This window comes from Bos mutus, chromosome 23 (genome assembly GCF_027580195.1).
Source record: "Bos mutus isolate GX-2022 chromosome 23, NWIPB_WYAK_1.1, whole genome shotgun sequence".
Lineage (NCBI taxonomy): Eukaryota > Metazoa > Chordata > Mammalia > Artiodactyla > Bovidae > Bos > Bos mutus.
In genome coordinates this window covers 32,787,013-32,808,218 of record NC_091639.1, presented here as the reverse complement: position 1 = coordinate 32,808,218, position 21,206 = coordinate 32,787,013, and the positions used below count along the sequence as shown (strand labels likewise).

The 21,206-nt window shown below is 37.2% G+C and overlaps 1 protein-coding gene and 1 non-coding gene across 3 annotated transcripts in view; one reads left to right on the top strand and one right to left on the bottom strand.

Annotated features, from left to right (window-relative positions):
* Positions 1–21,206, top strand: part of POLH (DNA polymerase eta) — a 29,168-nt gene that overhangs the window by 5,719 nt on the left and 2,243 nt on the right. Inside the window, exons 4-10 of one of the 2 annotated variants that reach the window (XM_005900095.3) lie at positions 897–1,114; positions 10,973–11,142; positions 12,933–13,036; positions 14,196–14,315; positions 14,896–15,019; positions 15,768–15,833; positions 19,580–19,749. In XM_005900095.3, the coding sequence (XP_005900157.1) occupies positions 897–1,114; positions 10,973–11,142; positions 12,933–13,036; positions 14,196–14,315; positions 14,896–15,019; positions 15,768–15,833; positions 19,580–19,749 (972 nt within the window). The remainder of the gene's footprint in view (positions 1–896; positions 1,115–10,972; positions 11,143–12,932; positions 13,037–14,195; positions 14,316–14,895; positions 15,020–15,767; positions 15,834–19,579; positions 19,750–21,206) is intronic. The other variant, XM_070361352.1, reaches the window with a different exon arrangement.
* On the bottom strand, positions 12,056–12,128 carry TRNAE-UUC (transfer RNA glutamic acid (anticodon UUC)). The gene has a single exon. It is a non-coding gene; the product is annotated as a tRNA-Glu (tRNA).

Sequence of the window (21,206 nt, the reverse complement as noted above, 5' to 3'; positions counted from 1 at the left end):
AAAACTTAATACCAGTTCCCATGTTCTCAGGCCAAAACTGTGAAATTTTTCATTGGCAGTGTCTCTTAAATTTCACATCGTTATAAAGTAAATTCTAGTATTATCTACCCCACCCCTCCCCACTCATTCCTACATACACACACAGATGAGGGGCAAGTTTAGAGAGGTTAAATAATTTAATTTCACACAGCTAAGAAGTAGAAGACAGGATTCAACTTTTTTTCAGATCCCCATGTTCTCACAGTACACTATACTGTGTGTGGTGGTGTGTGTAGGGATCATGCTTTGACTTGGGACTTGAGATATTCCTGAATTCACCTATCAGAAGTCTAAAAGTGAGTGTCATAGCCAACCTCGCATTGGAATTACTGCCAGAAAAGAAGACAGATTTAACTGAAGATTAATACTATTACTCTAAAGTAGAATTAATTTAGCTAATGGACATATGTTACATTGCATTGAATAGAATTTTATGCTGGCTGGGAAAGACAGTGTCATGTCCCAGAAATATAGTTGACTTCACAGTGTGATTTTGAAAAGCCACATGCCACCAACTTTATACTGGATCATTTATTTTACCCTTAAAATCTTCATCAAGTAACGAACAAAGGCAGTTTTAAAAAATTTAAGAATATGTTTATAGACCAGAAAGTTATTAAGACCTGGATAATTTAAAATTATTTTAATAGTTAACTTGAGATGCCACATTATAAAAATAAAAATATGATTTGCAGAAACATATATATATGTATATATACACACTAAGTTTTTCAAGTATTTGTAAAAATACCTTGGAGTAATTTATTCAAGTCTGTGAAGGAACACCAGCTACTGCAAAAGAGCATCCTTTCCTTGGTCTGTATGTATGTGAGTATATTATGCTGTCATGCTCTTAGGTACCGGGATGCCAGTATGGAAGTGATGGAGGTAATGTCTCGTTTTGCTGTAATGGAACGTGGCAGCATTGATGAGGCTTATCTAGACCTGACCAGTGCTGTGCAAGAGAGACTACAAAAGCTCCAAAATCAGCCTATCTCAGCAGACTTGTTGCCAACCACCTGCATTGAAGGGTTTCCCCAAGGGCCTACAACAACAGAAGGGACTGTTGAGAAAGGTACTTCCATAGCATCAGTATTGCTTCTGCTTCCTGCCTTTGGAACCTGCTTTGCTTGGTCACACTGCTCCTCCTTGGATTCAATGAAAGGAAACTTAACCTACAACGGGAATGAATCTCAAGGACTCACATGGAAGGATATACAAATTCTCTTATCTTTCCAGGTATATGGATATTGAGAAGCTGTGAAATCTGTAAAATCAAGTTTCTCCTTAAGCATAACTAGGGCAGGTTAAAGTTATCAGTAGAAGGCTGACTGAGCACTTCCATTATTTGTAGGTTAATGTATAACTTGGTTCATAAGAAGGGTGAGCTTTTTAAAGGGGACCTCAAAAACGGAGTTGAGCTACTCACAGGATGATGTCATCAGTGAGCTGCTCAAGGCCTCTTATTTTATTTGACTTATTTTACTCCTTTTCCCTTCATAGTGATTCCCCTCACTCCCTTCCTACCCCACAAACCCTCTGGCATTCACTTACATAGATCTTCTTAAACATGTATATGTCTTTACAAATTGTACAGTAGTGTTGCTTTGTTTTAATTGTTTATTTAGTTATTTTATTTGATAATTATCATTTTTTCATTTATTTTTTTGAAGTGTAGTCAATTTACTATTAGTTTCAGGTGTACAACATAGTGATTCAATATTTTTATAGATTATATTCCATTTAAAGTTATTATAAAATAATGACTATATTTCCCTGTGCTGTATCTATTTATTTTATACACAATAGTTTGTAACTCTGAAACCCCTGCCTCTAACTTGCCCCTTCTCCTTCCCTTTCCTCACGGTAACAACTAGTTTGTTCTCTATATCTGAGTCTGTTACAGTTTTGTTGTATTCATTTGTTTATATTTTAGATTCCACATATAAGTGATAACATACAGTATTTGTCTTTCTTTGACTCAATGTGTGCTATTAAAACTTGTGCTTTTATATAATGTGTCCTTTTAAAACTTGTGCTAGAGTTTTAAAAGCACACATTATATAAGTGAAAAGATGTTCAACATCAATAATTAGTAGAGAAATGCAAATCAGAAATACAATGAGGTATCCCTCATACCAGTCAGAAGGGCCATCATCCAAAAAATCTCCAAATAAAAATGCTGGAGAGGATGTGGAGAAAAGGGAATCCTTGTACACTGTTGGTGGGAATGTAAATTGGTACAGCCACTATGGAAAACAGTTTTGGAGGTTCCTTAAAAAACCAGAAATAGAACTACCATATAACCCATCAATCCCACTTCTGGAGTATATACCCAGAGAAAACCATAATTCAAAAAGATACATGCACCCTAGTGTTCATTGCAGCACTATTTACAATAGCCAGGACATGGAAGCAACTTAAATGCCCATCAGTAAAGGAATGCATAAAGAAGATGTGGTACATATATGCAATGGAGTATTACTCAGCCATAAAAAAGAAGAAAATAATGCCATTTGTAGCAGCATGGATGGACCTAGAGATTGTCATACTGAGTGAAGTAAGACAGACAAATACATGATATGTGAAATTTTTTAAAAATTGATTTTTTTGTGTGTGAAATAAAAAAAAAAAAGAGGTACAAATGAACTTATCTACAAAACAGAAGTAGAGTCGATGTAGAAAACAAACTTGTGGTTACCAGGGGATAAGGAAGGGAGGAATAAGTTGGGAGATTGTAACTGACATATATACACTACTATATATAAAATTGGAGAAGGCAGTGGCACCCCACTCCAGTACTCTTGCCTGGAAAATCCCATGGATGGAGGGGCCTGGTGGGCTGCAGTCCATGGGGTCGCTAAGAGTCAGGCACAACTGAGCGACTTCCCTTTCACTTTTCACTTTCATGCATTGGAGAAGGAAATGGCAACCCACCCCAGTATTCTTGCCTGGAGAATCCAGGGACAGAGGAGCCTAGTGGGCTGCCGTCTATGGGGTCACACAGAGTCGGACACGACTGAAGTGACTTAGCATTAGCATATATAAAATAGATGACAAGAATGTGCTGTGTAGCACAGGGAACTCTACTTAGTACTCTGTTATGGCCTATATGGAAGAAAAATCAAAAAAAGAGAGTGGATATAGGTATTGATACATGTGTAACTGATTCACTTTGCTGTATACCTGAAACTAATATAACTTTGTACATCACCTATACTCCAATAAATTTTTTTAAAAAAGATGCAGTTGAGTATAAACTGCATTAATTTGCCATGAAACAATGTTAAAAGAAAAACTTGTGCTTCTTAATTACAAGATCATGTTATGGTACTATAGATCTCATTCTTTTTAATTTTCTTTCATTGGTGGTTTTACAGATCTATCCATGTAGCTGTATTTATCTGTAATTGATTGCTTTTTAAAAAATCATTTATTTTTGGGGGGGCGCTGGGTCTTCATTGCTGTGCGGGCTTTTCTCTAATTGCAGCGAGCGGGGGCTGCTCTCTAGTTGTGGTGCATGAGCTTCTCAGTGAAGAGGCTTCTCCTGTTGTGGAGAGTGGGCTCTAGGGTGCACAGGCCTCAGTAGTTGGGGCATGTGGGCTCAGTGGTTGCGGCTTCCTGGCTCTAGACCACAGGCTCAGTAGTTGTGGTGCATGGGCTTAGTTGCTCTGCAGCATGTGGGATCTTCCTGGGCCAGGGATCAAACCCATGTCCCCTGCATTGGCAGGCAGATTCTTTACCACTGAGCCACCAGGGAAGCCCAGTTGATTGCTTTTAATTGCAGCACAATGTATGGTATGGATCTACTGTGTTTACAGACCCTTCTGTTTATATGATGAATGTCCTTATTAGTCCTCTTTTGGACCTATGCAAGGGTTTCTCTTGAGTATTTTCAGGAGTGGACTGCTAGATCATAGGGTATACACATATACTTAGTTTCACTAAATATTGCCAAATTGGTTTCCAGAATTGCTGTAACAATTTGCCTGACCCCTGACAGTACATAAGAGTTCCCATTTCCTCCCTATCCTCACCAGAAATTGGTATTACCTGATATTTTAAAATGTAATGGCTACAAAGGTGTACTTTATATTGGGGCTTGTTTTAACTTATATTTCTCAATTTACTAATTGAAGTTGAGCTTTTTTTCATATACTTGTTAGCCAGTTGAGTTTCTTCTTTTATGAGTTTGCTTATTTATAATCACCCAATTTTCCATTGGATTTCCTGCCCTTTTTGTCAGGGGAGAAGTCTCCTTCTGTATCCTAATTGTTGGTTCCTTGTCTGTTTTTGACACTTCAAACATCTTTTCCCAGGTCTGTCATCCATTAACTTTATTTATACTGTACTTTGTTGAACAAATTCTTTTAGTCCTTCCATTTTTCACCTTATGGTTTGTGCATTTTAAATCTCATTTTAGACATTCATTTCTCCCAGATGTTCCTGAAGACATTTTTCTACATTTTCTTCAATTTGCCTTATAGCTTATTTTTAGGTATTTCAACTATATGGGGTTTACCATTTTATTTGATTTAAAGTAGGAAGCCACCTTAATTATTAATCTTTTAGTGAGTCAGTTTTCCCAACAGTTATTTATTAATAATCCATTTTTCTCAACTTCTCATATATCAGTGTTTGTAGAATAGCCCATTAGGGTCTCCTTTTGCTTCAGAAACACATTGTTTTTATTAGTTTGTGGTATGTTATAATATTTGATAAGGACTCCCCTCTACTTTTGTTTTTCAAAATTGTCTTGGCTATTTATGGACTTTTATTGTTTGGTATATGTTTTAGAATGCATTAGTTGAATTCCTCAAGAAATTCTGGAAGTTACATTGAATTCACATTTTTATTTATTTTTTAAACATATTTATTTAGTTAGGTGCACTGGGTCTTAGTTGCAACATGTAGGATCTAGTTCCCTGACCAGGGATCAAACCTGGGTCCCCTGAATTGGGAGCTCAGAGTCTTAGCCACTGGACTACCTGGGAAGCCCCTGAATTCACATTTTTAGAAAGGATAGTATCTTAATGTTAAATTATCCCATCTATAAACATTTCACCATTTTTTTAGGTCTTCACTTATGTACCTTTTAGTGATTTTTATTTATTTTTTAAAATGCATTTTGTTGAAATGTAGTTTTTTAAAATTTTTGACTGGGCTGGGTTTGTTACTGTGTGGGCTCTTTAGTTGTGGCCAGTTGGGGCTACTCTACAGTTGCGGAACACAGGCTTCTTCTTGTGGTAGCTTCTCTTGTTACAGAGCACAGGATCTAAGGCGCGTGGGCTTCAGTAGTTGTGGTTCCTAGACTCTAGAGCACAGGCTCAGTAGTTGTGGCACATGGTCCTAGCTGCTTCTGACCAACCAGGGATTGAACTTGTGTCTCCCACATTGCCAGGCAGATTGTTCACTAAGCTACCAGGGAAGCCCTGTTGAAGTATAGTTGATTTACAGTGTGTTAATTTCTGCCATACAGCAAAGTGATTCTTTAAGACACACACACACACACACATATATATATATATATATATAATTCTTTTTCATATTTTTTCCATCATAGTTTATCACAGGATATTGATATAGTTCTCTGTGCTTTACAAAAGGACTGTGTTGTTTATCCATTCTATGTATTGTAATAGTTTGTATCTGCTAATTGCAAACTCCCAGTGCATCCCTCCCTGCCGCCCTTGGCAACCACAGGTCTGTTCTCTGTTTTGTAAGTCTGTTTCTGTTTTATAGACAGTTCATTTGTGTCCTACTTTAGACTCCACATACCTTTTAGTAATTTTTAAATTACGATTTTTATCATATAATTATGATTATTTCTGCTTCTTCTGAAATCTGGAATCCAGTAGGTTTCCCTTTTTCTTTCTCATCTAAACCTTGATATACATAAAGTGTGTAAATTAAGTGTATACTTGACTGATTTTCACAAAGTAAACCCACTTGTATAAACAGAACCCAGATCAAAAAACATCAGAACTCTAGAAGCCGCATTTGCTTGCGCTCCCAGTCATTCTCTGTCCCTCTCCCCTCTGTCCTATATAACAACTGTCCTGATTTCTATTTAACTTATTTTTGAAGTTTCTAAAATTGAAATTATGCAGTACATACTTGAGTCTGGCTTCATTCGTTCAATATTGTCTTTGTGAGAGTCATCCATTCTGTTGTATATAGTTGGGTTTGTGTAGTATTACATTGTATGAATATACCACAATTTACCCATGGATATTTTGTGGGTTTTTTTTTCCAGTTTTGGACCACTAATAACAGAGTTGCTATGAATATTTTTGTAAATATCTTTTGGTGAACAAATGTATACATCCTGTTGAGCATGTGACTGACGTGCTCAGTTGTGGGGTTTGCCTGTATTCACCTTTAGTTTGTCTGCACTCAGTGTTAGTAGATACCCCCAAAAGTTTTCCAGAATGGTTGTACTGATTTATAATTCTACTAGCAGTATATGAGAGTTCTAGTTGTGCCACATCTTTGCTAACCTTTGCTTTTTTCTCTTTTGTGTTTTAACCATTTTGATAATCGTGATATCGTATATGGTGATGTCATATTATGGTTTTAGTTTGCATGTTCCTGATGTTAATGAAATTGAGCACCTTTTTGTAAGTGATGACCATTCTTTCATGAAGTGTCGGTTTAAATACTTGCCCATTTTTCTTGGTTGTCTTATCTCATTCATCTATAGGACTTCTTTATGTATTCTGGATATGAATCATTATCAAATATATATACTGCAGCATCTTATGGCTTGTGGCTTTTCTCTTTTTAAAAATTTTTTGGCCATGCCAAGTGACATGCAGGATCTTAGTTACCTGCCCAGGGATTGAATCTGTGCCCCCTGTAGTGAAAGTCCAGAACCTTAACCACTGGACTGCCAGGGAAGTCTCAAGACTTCTTCTTTTTTTGAGGAAGGCCTGTATTGCTATGAACTTCCTTCTTGAGACTCCTTTTGCTGTATCTCAGATTTTGTATGGTTGTGTTTTGTTTTTATAATACTTAAAATAATTTGTTGTTTAAGTTTTTTTTAAGACTGTATGCCCTTTTAGACCTGTTGAAAGCTATGGACCCTTGTCTCAGAAAAATAGATACCTACATATAAGACAATTTTGCATGCAGTTTTCAGGAGATTTGCAGACCCTCTCAAAACCTACATAGTTCAGAATAAGAACTATTTATTACATATTACATTGGTTTTGTGGGAGGCAACTCATTGTTGAAGAGCTCTCTGGTGAAGATGATGGTGCATACCTTTGTTGGTGGTCAAATGTTACTTCAACTCAAATGGTTGTTCTATACCTATCTTTATTATGTTTTTCTATAAAATGCCGGTGTTTTAAAGAAGTCTTACTTCTGTATGAGGAAATAAAAGGTATTTGTATTATGAAGGAACAAGTTGCTTTATTGTGTCCAGTTTAAATTTTAAGCTTCCAGATGCAGTGATAACATCTTATTATTTAGAGTGTTCAGAATAATACAATGTCTAGGAAATGATTTACGGTGATATTTCATATCATACTCCTGAGTCTTCACATGATGTGTGTAGCCAGAAAAAATCTGATAACAGAAATTAGCTGATCTAAGTGTATATAATCTCCCAGAAATTATTTTTCATGAATATGACATATATTTCAAAGCTAGGAAAAGAATCCAGGTGTCTGATGTTTTGGTACTAAAGTTCCCATTCAGCTTTACCATCCTGCCTCTTAATGGGTCCTATTTACCCATTTGCAACTTTGGGTTTTCTGTTTCTGAAATAGTTGTGTGTGTGTGAAGTTTAAGTAGTATGATTACTTAAAAATAATACTCAGAAATTCCCAGAGTGAAAACTTTCCCTTTGGGGCCTCTTTGTAACTGGTTTGTGTTAGCTAAAGAACTCCTTTGTTTTCTCCTTTGCTTCCTCTTAATTCATTTCTTTCTAAGCAAATATTGAACATGTGAATGTGTATAACAAGAAACAGTTGTGTAGCTGTATTAATATAAAAAAATTATAAATCAACTGTCAGGGACTTCCCTGGCAGTCCGTGGTTAAGACTCCATGCTTACATTGCAGGGGCTATGGGTTCTATCCCCTGGCCCATGTGCTGCCCAGCTCAGCCAAAAAGAAACAAAAAGAAGATAAAAATAAATTAATATTTAAAAATTAAAAAAAAAAATCAGCTGCCAAAGTTGAGAGCTATAGGAGTTAGGATAGACTCCTTGCAGGCTTTGAAGAAGGAAGCTGCCATATTGCAAGAGGGCCTTTGGAGAAGCCCCCATGTCTGTGCTTTGAGAGCTACCCTCTGCTGACAGCAAGCAAGAAAGGAGGACCTCAGTCCTACAGCCACAAGATGATAAATTCTGTGAACAACCAGAGGGAGCTTGAAAGTTAAAGTATTAGTTGCTCAGTCGCGTCCAACTCTTTGCGACTCCATGAACTGTAGCCCTCCAGGCTCCTCTATCCATGGAATTCTCCAGGCCAGAATAAGTAGCCATTCCCTTCTCCAGGACATCTTTCCGACCCAGGGATCAAACTGGTCTCCTGCATTGCAGGCAGATTCTATACCATCTGAGCCACCAGAGCTTGGAAGGTACTAAGCTCATGGCACAGAAGAAGGTACACCAGTTATTAGTATAAGGACTTCTCTTTTGTATTAATAGTTATGGATCCTAGAGTTGTGGACCATAGCTAGAGTTTATCAGTTTAATCCTGAAGTTTTGGCACAAATTACCAGTGCTCACTCTTATGACAGTTCTAGTCACCATTGTATTAGAGGTTCAAGATGATGCAGTCAGTACAGGAAAAGAAATAAAAGATGTGAAAGAAGAGTGAAATAGGAGACATGGCCATGTTTATAGAAAATCCTAAGGAATCTACCCTCCCCCCACTCCCACTAAAAGAACCTAGAATAATTGAGTCTAGTAGGGTTGCAGGGGACAAAGTCAATGTGCAAGAATTTGTAATACTTCTATATATTAAAATGGGAAGTTAAAATTTAAAAAGCAATGGCATTTTTGCAATAGCATTAAAACCATGAAATTATTAGAAATACATCTAACAATATATGTGGAAAAAACAGTTCAAGATAGATGCAGGTCAAGCCCCAAGCTGATCTACAGATTCATTGCATTTTCACCAAAATCCCAGCAGGATTTTATAGAAATTGACAAATTGATTCCAAAATTTATATGGAAACACAAAGGATGAGGAATACTCAATTTTAGAAAAAACTAATTTGTAAAACTTAACACTACCTGATTTTAAGAGCTAACTCTAAATTTATGGGTACTTCCTAGTGATCCAGTGGTTAAGACTTTGTGCTTCCAAGCAGGGGATACGGGTTTGATCCCTGGTATGGCCAAAAACAAAACAAAAGTTAAGGTGGCACAGGCAAGAATGGAAGAAATACGAATAAAATAGAGTGAGTTGCAGTGGATATGCGGAATATGGTGAAGTGGCCTTGGTAACTAGATAACTGCAATTGTGTTAGTTGCTCAGTCTTGTCCGAGTCTTTGCGACCCTGTGGACTGCAGTCCACCAGGCTCCTCTGTTCATGGGATTCTCCAGGCAAGAATACTGGAGTGGGTTGGCATTTCCTTCTCCATAGATAACTACAATAAAGGGGAGTAAAAGAAAAGAAGTCAATATTAGATTTTAAACCTTTAAGAGAAACAGGAAGTTGTTTGGGAAAGAGAACCTTTGAGGAGGAAGATATAAAGATTGACTTTAGTAGCATTTTGTTTGATACTTTAATGAAAAATTCAAAAATTTAATGAAAAATTTTCTGTAGGGAGGTAGAAATAAGGGATTAAAGTTTAAGAATTTGGGGAAGGAGCTTAAGATTTGCGTGTACTCAGCATAAGCAAATTGAAACGTAAGCCAGTACCAGTTCACCAAGAGAAAAGGTATCTACGGAGAAGAATGTTGCTCAGTATCCACAGTTAGGGCGTTAGAGGAGGAAGACGGGTTAGCAAAGCAGAGAAACAGCAGTTGGAAAATCCTTCTATGTGCTCCTCTTCCTCCTCCTCATATATATGAGCCTTTATTCTACCTCTTCGAGACACTCTGTATTTTCTTGCCTTGTTCATAGCTCATTTGTGTGTGTGTGCTCAGTCGTGTCCGACTCTTTGCAACCCTTTGGACTGCAGCCTGCCAGGCTTCTCTGTCCATGGGATTTTTCAGGCAAGAATATTGGAGTGAGTTGCCATTTTCTGCTCCAGAGGATCTTCCTAACTCAGGGACCAAACCCATATTTCCCACATCACCTGTGTCTCCTGCACTGCAGGCAGATTCTTTAACATTGAGCCATCAGGGAAGCCCTCACTTCAGCCTCTTTAAACCAGCGTGTATATTTCTTAACTTTCTTGTTACATAATGCTTATGCTTTTAAAATGCTTTTCCAAAACTGACTAGTCCTAAATTGGATAATAAGATATTTTCAAGGCCGTAAGTACAAAGCTACATCTAATTTAAATACTTTGTCAAGAGAATAAATCTAGTGGTGCTGATTAGATTTAAGCTATTCAACTGGAACCAGCCTCTAAAAATACAGAAGTGCTAACTTAAGTTTATACTGAAGCGTGAGATAATTCTGAATAATTTCTAATTGAGTAACTTAATAGAATTCTTGGTGGCATGCAAGGGAAGTTGGAGGAAGAAAGTTCAAAACTGGAGAGAGAAAACAGAAGTACTTTTAAATCATTGCTCATAAAAGATAATACAAAATATTTGTTGGTTATTGGAGCTTATAAGGTTCAGCCTAGGCTGGAAATTAAGGCTGCTGGACTTGGTATGAGAAATTGATCTCTGTTGTGATACTGAGTAGTCTTCTAAAAACATATCTAAAGTACCTGAAATCTAAGCATTTCTGCATTAGATAACACAAATAAAACCCTGATTTTAAAAAAATGTCTACCTGTGACCTCTCAACTTTTTCAGAGGAAAGGCGAAAACAAGGCTTATTGCAATGGCTTGATTCTCTTCAGACTGAAAGCACCAGCTCTCCAGACCTACAGCTCACTATGGGAGCAGTGATTGTGGAAGAAATGCGAGCAGCCATCGAGAGGCAGACTGGTTTTCAGTGTTCTGCTGGGATTTCACACAATAAGGTGAAGGCTAATAGTAGATTTCAAAGAGAAACATAGATATATCTGCAGTTAAACACAGGGATAGAAACAAACACAAACTTAAAAAAACAACAACAATAAAACATAGACGGGATAGATACGAGTGGAGCATTTAAGATTTTTTTTATGTGGACTATTTAATAGTCTTAATAGTGTTTCTGTTTTATGTTTTTCTTTTTTTGACTTTGAGGTATGTAGGATCTTAACTCCCTGACCAGGGATCAAACCCACATTCCCTGTGTTGGAAGAAGTCTTAACCACTGGACCTCTAAGGGAAGGAAGTCCCTGCATGGGGCATTTAAACCATTACACATCTTTGAAATGGGTTCCTCTTTAAACTTCACATTGAAGACAAAAACCTAAGTAATTCTTCAACGTGAGAATTGACATTGCACATGTACTTGCCTAAGAAACAGGCTGAAAATTTTGCTGGAAATGGCTATTTACATAGTTGTAGCCACAATATTTCCTTAATGATTGAACTATCCAAAGAAAGGAGGAAGCGGGAATTCCTTGGTGATCCAGTGGTTAGAACTCAGCTGGGGAACTTTCACTGCCCAGGGCCTGGGTTCAATCCCTGGTTGGGGGAACTAAGATCCTACAAGCCAGGCAGTGTAGCCAAAAAAAGAGACTAGTCTTTTTATTTTATATATGAACTTATTCCTTATCTTTTCACTTGCTGAATATTCTAGTATTATCTCACTTCTTCTGTGGTGTGACCTAGGTATTCTCTGCTTTTTTCTATTCTAATTAAAGTACAGTTTGGCCTTGGGATCTTCATCATCTTTGATCTAGGCTTAGTCATAGGATGGTAGCTGATTTTCCCTGGTTACTACCTTCTCTCCCTTCCTCAAGAAGTGGAAAGTTCAGCACTGTGCAGCTTGCAGGATCTTAGTTCCCTGACCAGGAATTGAACCCAGGCCCTCAGCAGTGAAAGCACTGAGTCTTAACCACTGGACCACCAGGGAATTTCCAAGGAGAGGAAAGTTGCCAAATTACCCAGTAGAGTTTTGGGTGGGGGGGGTTTCCTGATTAGGTGGAGGGAGAGGAAACAAAAATCTCAATGTAGTAATTTAAACTAAATATGACCTAGTAGAAGTTTCAGAGAATTTCTCCCATGAATGTGAAGTGATTTTATATTTTTTCCTACCAATTATAATTTGTGAAATGATACCACTGAAGTACCTTATTCTTTGAAAAGACTTCTCATGGGTGTTTTTCATTTTGAAGTCTTATTTAGTATGAGATGTTTGCTATTGGATGATGATTTTGAGCCCAGTCTTTGTCACAGATACTAAATGATGGTAATCTGTATTAAACTGGGACTGAAAATGGACTGACCATTAATCAAGAAATGTCTGTCTCTAAGTGGGGTAGGGCAAAATGAGTTTGTTTCAGCATTTTCATATGGACACACTAAGAAATGCCTCTTAAGTCTCTTCTGTAGCTTCTTTGTTCTTTACCCTCTTGAAGTAGGAGAACCTTAAGGAACAGATGGGTGGAAAAAACTACTAAAGAAAAACAGAATGGAAGATGTGGGAAGAACAATGAGGATAATGATAGTGGGTCATGTTTTCCACTGTGGATGTTGTTGGACACCCAGGTTTGGAGATGTCTTGAGTTTCTGGTTCTGTTTTTGTTTTTAATGTGGAAACCACTAGTTACAGCCCTTAAGCTGTGCCTTGTGTGTGAATGTGGGTATGTGTGTATATTAATATTCACCGTGTGTGGGTATTGACAGTAATGAGGTTTTTATGCTTCCCATGCTCCAGGTTCTGGCAAAACTGGCCTGTGGATTAAACAAGCCCAACCGGCAGACCCTGGTCTCACACGGGTCAGTCCCACAACTCTTCAACCAAGTGCCTATTAGCAAAATGTAAGTATTCAGGGAGCACCTCAGATTTCACTCCTCTATCTATGTGAAGGCCCTCTCTAGTTGTAGTTTCTTCTGTTCCTTAAGAATTGGAGCCAAGGAAAACAGGTACCATGGAGACAGGAGGGAGATAACAGAAAATTTTGCAAACACACTGAGATTTCTTTTCTTAATGAACCTTCAATTCTGGATTATCTGTGGAAGATAATTAATCCTGAATTTTAAAAAATGAACTGATTTTTAGCCATACGTTTAACTTCCTTTTAGGTTTTTTATTAAAACCTATTACTAAATAATAAATAGGAATTTTAATTCTTTCCTTTTTTCTAATATCGTAGCAAGCCATTTAGGGCTACTGAATTGTTCCCAAATAAAATTAATAACTAGGCTGTGCGTACCAATTGTGTGTCCTTGACCAAGGGCTTATAATATTATTGAAGGGACAAGATATAACTGTTCAAAGCAATAATGAAAGTTCCGTAATCAAGAGTGTATGGAACTGCTAAATGAATTGTACAGGGAGTCACCAAAGTTCATAAAAGTCATCTGAGAAGGACTTATAAAAAGGGCACGGGATTTTGTTTTCAGATTTGGCACAATTTGGAGTCAGATGAGAATATAAGAGAAATACCAATTTGGAGAATGTTTTGAACACAAAAAAGGAGAAAGTATAAGGTATTTTCAGTGAACGGGACATGACCTAGGACCATATTGAGGAAAATAAGTAATGGAAAAAGGACTGAACAGATAGGTTAAGGACAGATTATTAGACATCTCAAAGGCTAGGTTGAAGAATTACTATATTCTTAAATACAAAAGGTTTTAGCTATTGAAGGGGTTTGTTTTGGGAGGTGGAATTTGAATCCATAAATGGGACAGTAGACCCTGTACAATTGAAAAGTTTATATAGTTGATTTGATAACCACTTAATGAATTGGCCCTTGTGTTTATGCTCCGGTTACTCCTATTCCTAGGCCCTAACTCCCAGAGTATTGAATTCCCAGTCATCTAGTCTTATTCTAGAAAATCAATAATTTACAGAACCACTGTGTGTTATCATTTTCCCTGAATCTTGGAGAGCTGCTTACACAGACAAAATATTTTATATCTACTGCTAACCAGATATTGATGATGTTACAAATTTATTGTCTTTTGTTGTTAGCCGTAATCTTGGAGGAAAACTAGGGGCCTCTGTCATTGAAATCCTGGGGGTAGAATACATGGGAGAGCTGACCCAGTTCTCTGAACCCCAGCTCCAGAGTCATTTTGGGGAGAGGAATGGGTAAGTGATTCCTGATACTGTTCAGTCATAACTTTTATGGATATGTTAAATTCAAATGTAGACAAAAGCATCAGGTAAAATCTAGACCTATTAGGTTAACATTCACTCCTTGAGGTAACTGCACTGATCCTTTTGCTTTAAAATATTAGATCACTATAGCCTATCAGTCTAGTTTTTTTTTCCCCATGTACCTAACTAATTAGGTTGGTAGAAAGGAAGTCTTACTTTGAAGCTTGGTTACATACGTGTACAAAGATGCTGTTATTCCTTTAAGATCCTTGTATTTAGGCTTAGTAAGTACCAAAAAAGCTTGGGGATGTAAAATCCTGTAGCTTGGTTGGTACTTTTCCAAAAATATAAATGATGACTTGACCTTAGAAAGCATAATCAGTATTCTTCTCCTGAGTAGTTTATCGTACTGGAATTCATGGGGAAGGGCAAGATTCTGTGATGTACTTAATTTTGAATAGATTTTTCCTTTTTCATGAAAGGGATAAAAGGTTTAGTATACTATAGGTATTTTGTTTTAACAAAAATAGTCATTTGCTTTCACCTTAAACTTTTGTGTTGGTTTTATTAGATCTTGGCTATATGCCATGTGCCGGGGGATTGAACATGATCCAGTTAAACCCAGGCCAATAACCAAAACCCTTGGCTGCAGCAAGAACTTCCCAGGAAAAACAGCTCTGTCTACTCGGGATCAGGTGGGCAGACATTCCTGACAGAACATTGTCTCTTTTAAGGGAACTGGTGGGTAGGTTTTGGTAGCTGTGAAAACTTAGATGGAACCTTTATGCTGTAAAATATGCAGGAAACAGAAGGGGTTTTGTGTTGAAAATTGATGAGTTTCACTTGGGATTTTTATTATTTCTTTTCCTTTCTTCCTTTCTTCATCTAAAAAGAACTAGAATGGAACTAACTGAAGTTTGAAATGGAATTACTCATTTTTTGGTAGATGAAAACTTAGGAAGCCAGGATATTGTGCCTCTGGTTTGTGTCTTTTTTTCTCAGAGCTGGAACATGCCTTAAGTTTACCTGATAGCATGCCAGCAAGAAAAGAAAGTGAAAACTCTTAGATTAGGGCAGGTCAGAGTTCTGAAGATTTCTATCATCTGGTGATCCTTATGGGGGAGACTTTTTTGCACACTTCCATTTTGGGGAGAACTGAACAAAACGACCATTTTTGCATGCAGAGTTGCTTAAGTCATGTCTGAGTCTTTGCGACCCTATGGAGTATAGCCGGCCAGGCTCCTTTGTCCAAGGGATTCTCCAGGCAATAATACTGGAGAGGGTTGCCATGCCTCCAGTATCTTCCCAACCCAGGGATCAAACCCATGTCTCTTAGGTCTCCTGCACTGGCAGGCGGGTTCTTTACCACTAGCGCTACCTGAGAGTTCTATAATAAACCTAGAGTCTTTAAATGAAAGTTTAAAATCTCAATACTTTTTTTAGGTGCAATGGTGGCTTTTGCAATTAGCCCAGGAACTAGAGGAGAGACTCATCAAGGACCGAAATGCTGTAAGATTTTCTTTATTGCTTGGGTGAGCTTTGGGATATAAATATCAGTATGGAGTAGAAAGATGATACAAAAAGATACCAGCTAGAAAATGTTAAGAAATCTTTTATCTTTTCCCATAAAACTGCCGTAAAACTCAATATGATTTTCAAAAACCTCGATCTGTGAACTGCTGACTAGATCTGTGAAGACCTGACTACTCCTGTCTCCCTCATTACCATTTGCTTTTACATTTTTGTATATTATCTAAATCCCACTCCAACTCTGAATACACAATGGATCTTCATCAGAGTACAGAACTGTTAAGGAGGACATTTAGGGATTGGACTGTAAATTATTCAGCTTTAACACAGTCCATGTGACAAAGAAGTATTCAGTTCTAGAGACAGAGTCTTAAGGCAAAGATTAAACATATGATTAGTTTATCTTCTCTCTTTAAAAAAACTGATACATATATATATTTATATACCATAAAATTCACCCATTTACAGTATAAAGTTCAGTAGTTTTCATATATTTCAGAGTTCAACTATTCCATAATCAATTTAAGGACATTTCCATAACCCAAAAAGAAATCTTGTACCTGTATTAGTGGGTACTAATCCTGTATTAGTGGATACTAATAGTTATTCTGCAAGCCCTAGGCAATTCTAGTCTGCTTTCTGTCTGTATAGATTTACTATTCTGGACATTTCATATCTGTGCAATAATCTTATATGTGGCCGTTTGTGACTGGCTTGAAATCTTTAACATGTTTCCAAGGTTTATTCATATTGTAGCATCTATCAGTCCTTTATTCCTTTTTATGACAATAATATTCTACTGAATGGATATACCACATTTTATTTATCAATTCATCAGTGAATGGATATTTGAGTTGTTTCCACTTTTTGGCTATTATAAGTAATGTTGCTGTGAACATTCATGTACAGATTTCTCTGTAGACATGTTTTCCCTTCCCTCGTATATATACACCTAGGAGTAGAATACTGAGTCACATGGTAACTCTGTTAGCACATGAGGCTGTTGCTGCACTATTTTATACTCCCAGCAATGTAAGAGGCTTGTGATTTCTCTATATCTTTATTCTTTAGTCGCTAGGTATAAAGTGGTTTTCAGGTGCGTATTGACTATTTTCTGATTTTATTTGGAGAAATACCCGTTGAGATCCTTTGCCATTTTTGAAATGAGCTGTCTCTTTATATTGAGTTTTAAAACTTCTGTGTGTGTTCTGGATACAAATCCCTTGTCAAATATATAATATATAAATATTTTCTCCCATTCTGTGGATTTTCTTTTCATTTTCCTGATGGTATTGCTTGATGTGTCCTCTCCTGTTGAAACATCAACTGTATACTGTCAGGAATCATCTGTAATTAACTGTCTGCCCCTTTTTAGTGGAATTGGTGGTAAATGTTCTTTGGTTGTTTTGGTTTAGTCACTAAGTCATGTCCAACTTTGCAACACATGGACAGTAGCATGCCAGGCTCCTCTGTCCTCCACTACCTCCCAGAGTTTGCTCAAATTCATCTCCATTGAGTCAGTGATGCTATCTTAACCATCTCATCCTCTGCCACCCTCCTCTGCTTTTGCCTTCAAGCTTTCCCAGCATCAGGGTCTTTTCCAATGAGTCAACTCTTTGCATTAGGTGGCCAAAGTATTGGAGCTTCAGCTTTAGCATCAGTACTTCCAATGAATATTCAGGATTGATTTCCTTTAGGATTGACTGGTTTGATCTCTCTTGCTGTCCAAGGAACTCTCAAGAGTCTTCTCCAGCACCACAATTCAAAAGTATCAATTCTTCATTGCTTAGCCTTCTTTATGGTCCAACTCTCACATCTCTACATGACTACTGGAAAAACCATAGTCTTGACTATACAGATCTTTTGTTAGCAAAGTCATGTCTCTGCTTTTTAATATGCTGTCTAGGTTGGTCATAGCTTTCCTTCCAGGAAGCAAGCATCTTTGAATTTCATGGCAGCAATCACCATCTGCAGTGATTTTGGAGCCCAAGAAAATAAAATCTATCACTGCTTCCACTTTTTACTCATCTATTTCCCATGAAGTGATGGGACCGGATGCCATGATTTTAGTTTTTTGAATGTTGAGTTTTAAGCCAACTTTTTGCACTCTCTTCTTTCACCCTCATCAAGAGGCTCTTTAGTTCCTCTTCACTTTCTGCCATTAGAGTGGTATCATCTGCATATGTTGTTGATATTTCTCCCAGCAATCTTGATTCCAGCTTGTGCTTCATCCAGCCTGGCATTTCGCATGATGTACTTTGCATAGAAGAAGGGTGACAATATACAGCCTTGATGTACTCCTTTCCCAATTTGGAACCAGTCCATTGTTCCATGTCTGGTTTTAACTGTTGTTTCTTGACCTGCATACAGATTTCACGGGAGGCAGGTAAGGTGGTCTGGTATTCCCATCTCTGGAAGAATTTTCTAGTTTGTTTTGATCTACACAGTCTAAGCTTTAGCGTAGTCAGTGAAGCAGAAGTAGATGTTTTTTCTGGAATTCCCTTGCTTTTTCTGTGATCTAACAAAGGTTGGCAATTTGGTCTTTGTTCTTCGGTAGGTAACATAAAGAGGTTGTGCTATGGGCTTATTTGATGTTGCCCACTAGGTGTCGCTCCGTTCTCATCTCTCTATCCTCTGATAGTCTGACCTCATGTCCTGTCATTTCCCCCTCACGTACTCCACTAACAGCCTCCACTCTGCTGGCCTCTTCCCTGTTTATTTAACACACCAAGTAAATTTCACCTTCACTTCCTCCCCAGTTCCTCTATCATATCAGCAGCCTCCATCACTCTCTGCCTTACTCTGCTTCACTTTGTAGTCATTTCTATTACAAGCCTACTTGTTTATTATATGTAGCTCCTACTACAAGATAAGATCCTCCAGAGCCTGGACTTTATTTTGTTCTCTCCTTTATCTCTCGATAGTGCCTGATACAGTTATAGTTAACTGGTTTTAGTCAACAAGGACTTTTTTGTAGTTGCGAATTTATATTCTCTCGAGATACATACAAACCTGAATAAGCTGTATTTACAAAATGCACAAAAATACAAAATGTTATTTTTACCTAAAGGTTTATTTGTCTTAAGTATATTTCTTCTCACTGGAATCTTGATTTTGAGGGGTCCCTGTGTATATTTGTCACCTTATTGCCTCTTGGCCTTACTTTCTTAGTTTGCTTTGCATCAACAGGATTCATATACTTAGATTTCACTGAAAAGTGAGTCAGTGATCTTGCTTTCTAGAGGCAAGCTCACTACCTGTGTATCTTCTATAGATGGGCTGTAAGGAGGTGATAGTAGAAACTTCTCTTCTTGAGCATGAGAGCATCAGAGGGGTTAAGAAGAGATCCACTACTCAATCCTGACCCCCTTTCAATGACTTACATGAACTCTTCCTTCAGTCACAGAATATAGTACTATAGACCTTTGTGTAATCTTCCTGCATGGATACTACAAAAGAACATTTAGGAGAAACCATTTTCATTTATTCTGTCAAATATCCTAGATATTCTAATACTCTATCACCCAAATTATGTCTTCTCCAGTTACTTATATCATATATATATATATATATATATATTATATATAACAGCACAAATATTTTAAAAATTAAACCCTATTTCCAAACCATTATGCCACCCTGCTTCTTTTCTCTCACACAGTTCAGTATTAGAATCCAGCTGCTCAAGGTAACTTTAGTTCTGTTTCAATCCTTTACACCCACAGAACGACAGGGTGGCCACTCAGCTGGTAGTGAGCATGCGCATACAAGGAGACAGGCGTCTGAGCAGCTTGCGACGCTGTTGTGCCCTCACCCACTATGATGCTCACAAGATGAGCCATGATGCATTTGCTACCATCAGGAACTGTAACACTTCAGGAACCCAGACTGAGTGGTGAGTTTACTTCTAGCTCATCTTCGTTTGAGACTCATACCCTGTCTTTATTTAAAATTAGTATATAAGCTTTCCAGTTAGGGTAGGTTCTTTGTAGCAGGACCTGTTATAGAGAGGGGTGGTCATGCATTAAGGGAGAGAACACATTAGAAATGCCAGAAACATGGTTCAGCCTCTTTGTCTACATTTGGTGCCTTCCAGTGCCCAGGGATAGGTTTGAGAGGCAGACTGAACCAATACTACCCTTTCTGATACTAATTTGTTATAGTCAGGGAATGACCAGTTCTACTTGGGAATGCAGAACAAGTTTCAGAGAACTTCTGTCTTAACTGTCTGATTATTGTATTTTAAAATCATCCTTCTTGATAATGAAAATGACCTGTATTCACCAGTAATCTCTATCTCACATCCCAACTCAGTTACAAGCACCACTGGTGTAATACCAAATGTCATAATAATAAATTTCACTTCAGCTGGCCATTAAAAATAATCAGCTCTATACAGGAGTGTGTTCATTTACTGTTCAGATAGTAATGATTTTTTCAGTATTGGAATCCTATTTAACATAGCCTCTTAAATTGTAAAAGTATTCCAAATTCACAAGGTAAATATATTAATAATATGTGAGAAAGATAAACTGGTTGTTTAATATAGATCTACATTAGAGATTATAAAAAGAAAAGTTTAGTTAGCCATCTTAAGTTATTGCTTATCTGAATATATTACTCTCTAAAGTTAAGAGTCTTTGTAATACTTAGAAGACTTACTTGAAGAATACTTACTTCTTGGTATACTTGTTATTTACAAAGACTAACAAGTAAATTATTCTAAGTAAAGAATGAAGACTGTATTTATTTTCAAATATTGAGTGATTTTACTGAACCAAATGATAATTGTGATACTATGTTCACATTAAACCTTATCAACTGACAGATTATAACATTTCACCAAGAGTATAAAATATTATATTGGCAGGGAAGCATAATAGTATCTGATTATAAGACTGTCTCAAAGCATGAAAGAGAATAGTGAGATACTGTCATAATAATCTTAAAATAGCATTTACCCTTTACCTCATTGAGGGACTAAATCTGTATATAAAAGCACATTTTCATCTTCTGAAATTCAACTTATGTGAAAATTTATTTGGATAATGAGATATAATGAGGAACTTTATGACAAATTTCTTGAAGTATTTCTAGAAATTTCTAGTATTTCTGAGACTAGGCTAGGTAATCAAAAGCAGTTGTGAAATTTCATTCTCTAGATAAATTCCAGAGTTGAAAATCAAGAGTTCAGGTTCTGTTTAAAAACTGCATAGAGCATTTTTTTTCAAGTCTTTCCAGTCTAAATATTTTTAAACTTTTTTGTAGCTCTAGATAGTGTCTTGCCTCACCCGTGAATTTCAGCAGCTGTGCAGCAGTATCATGAAAACAGTAAACCCACTTGTCAGGGGA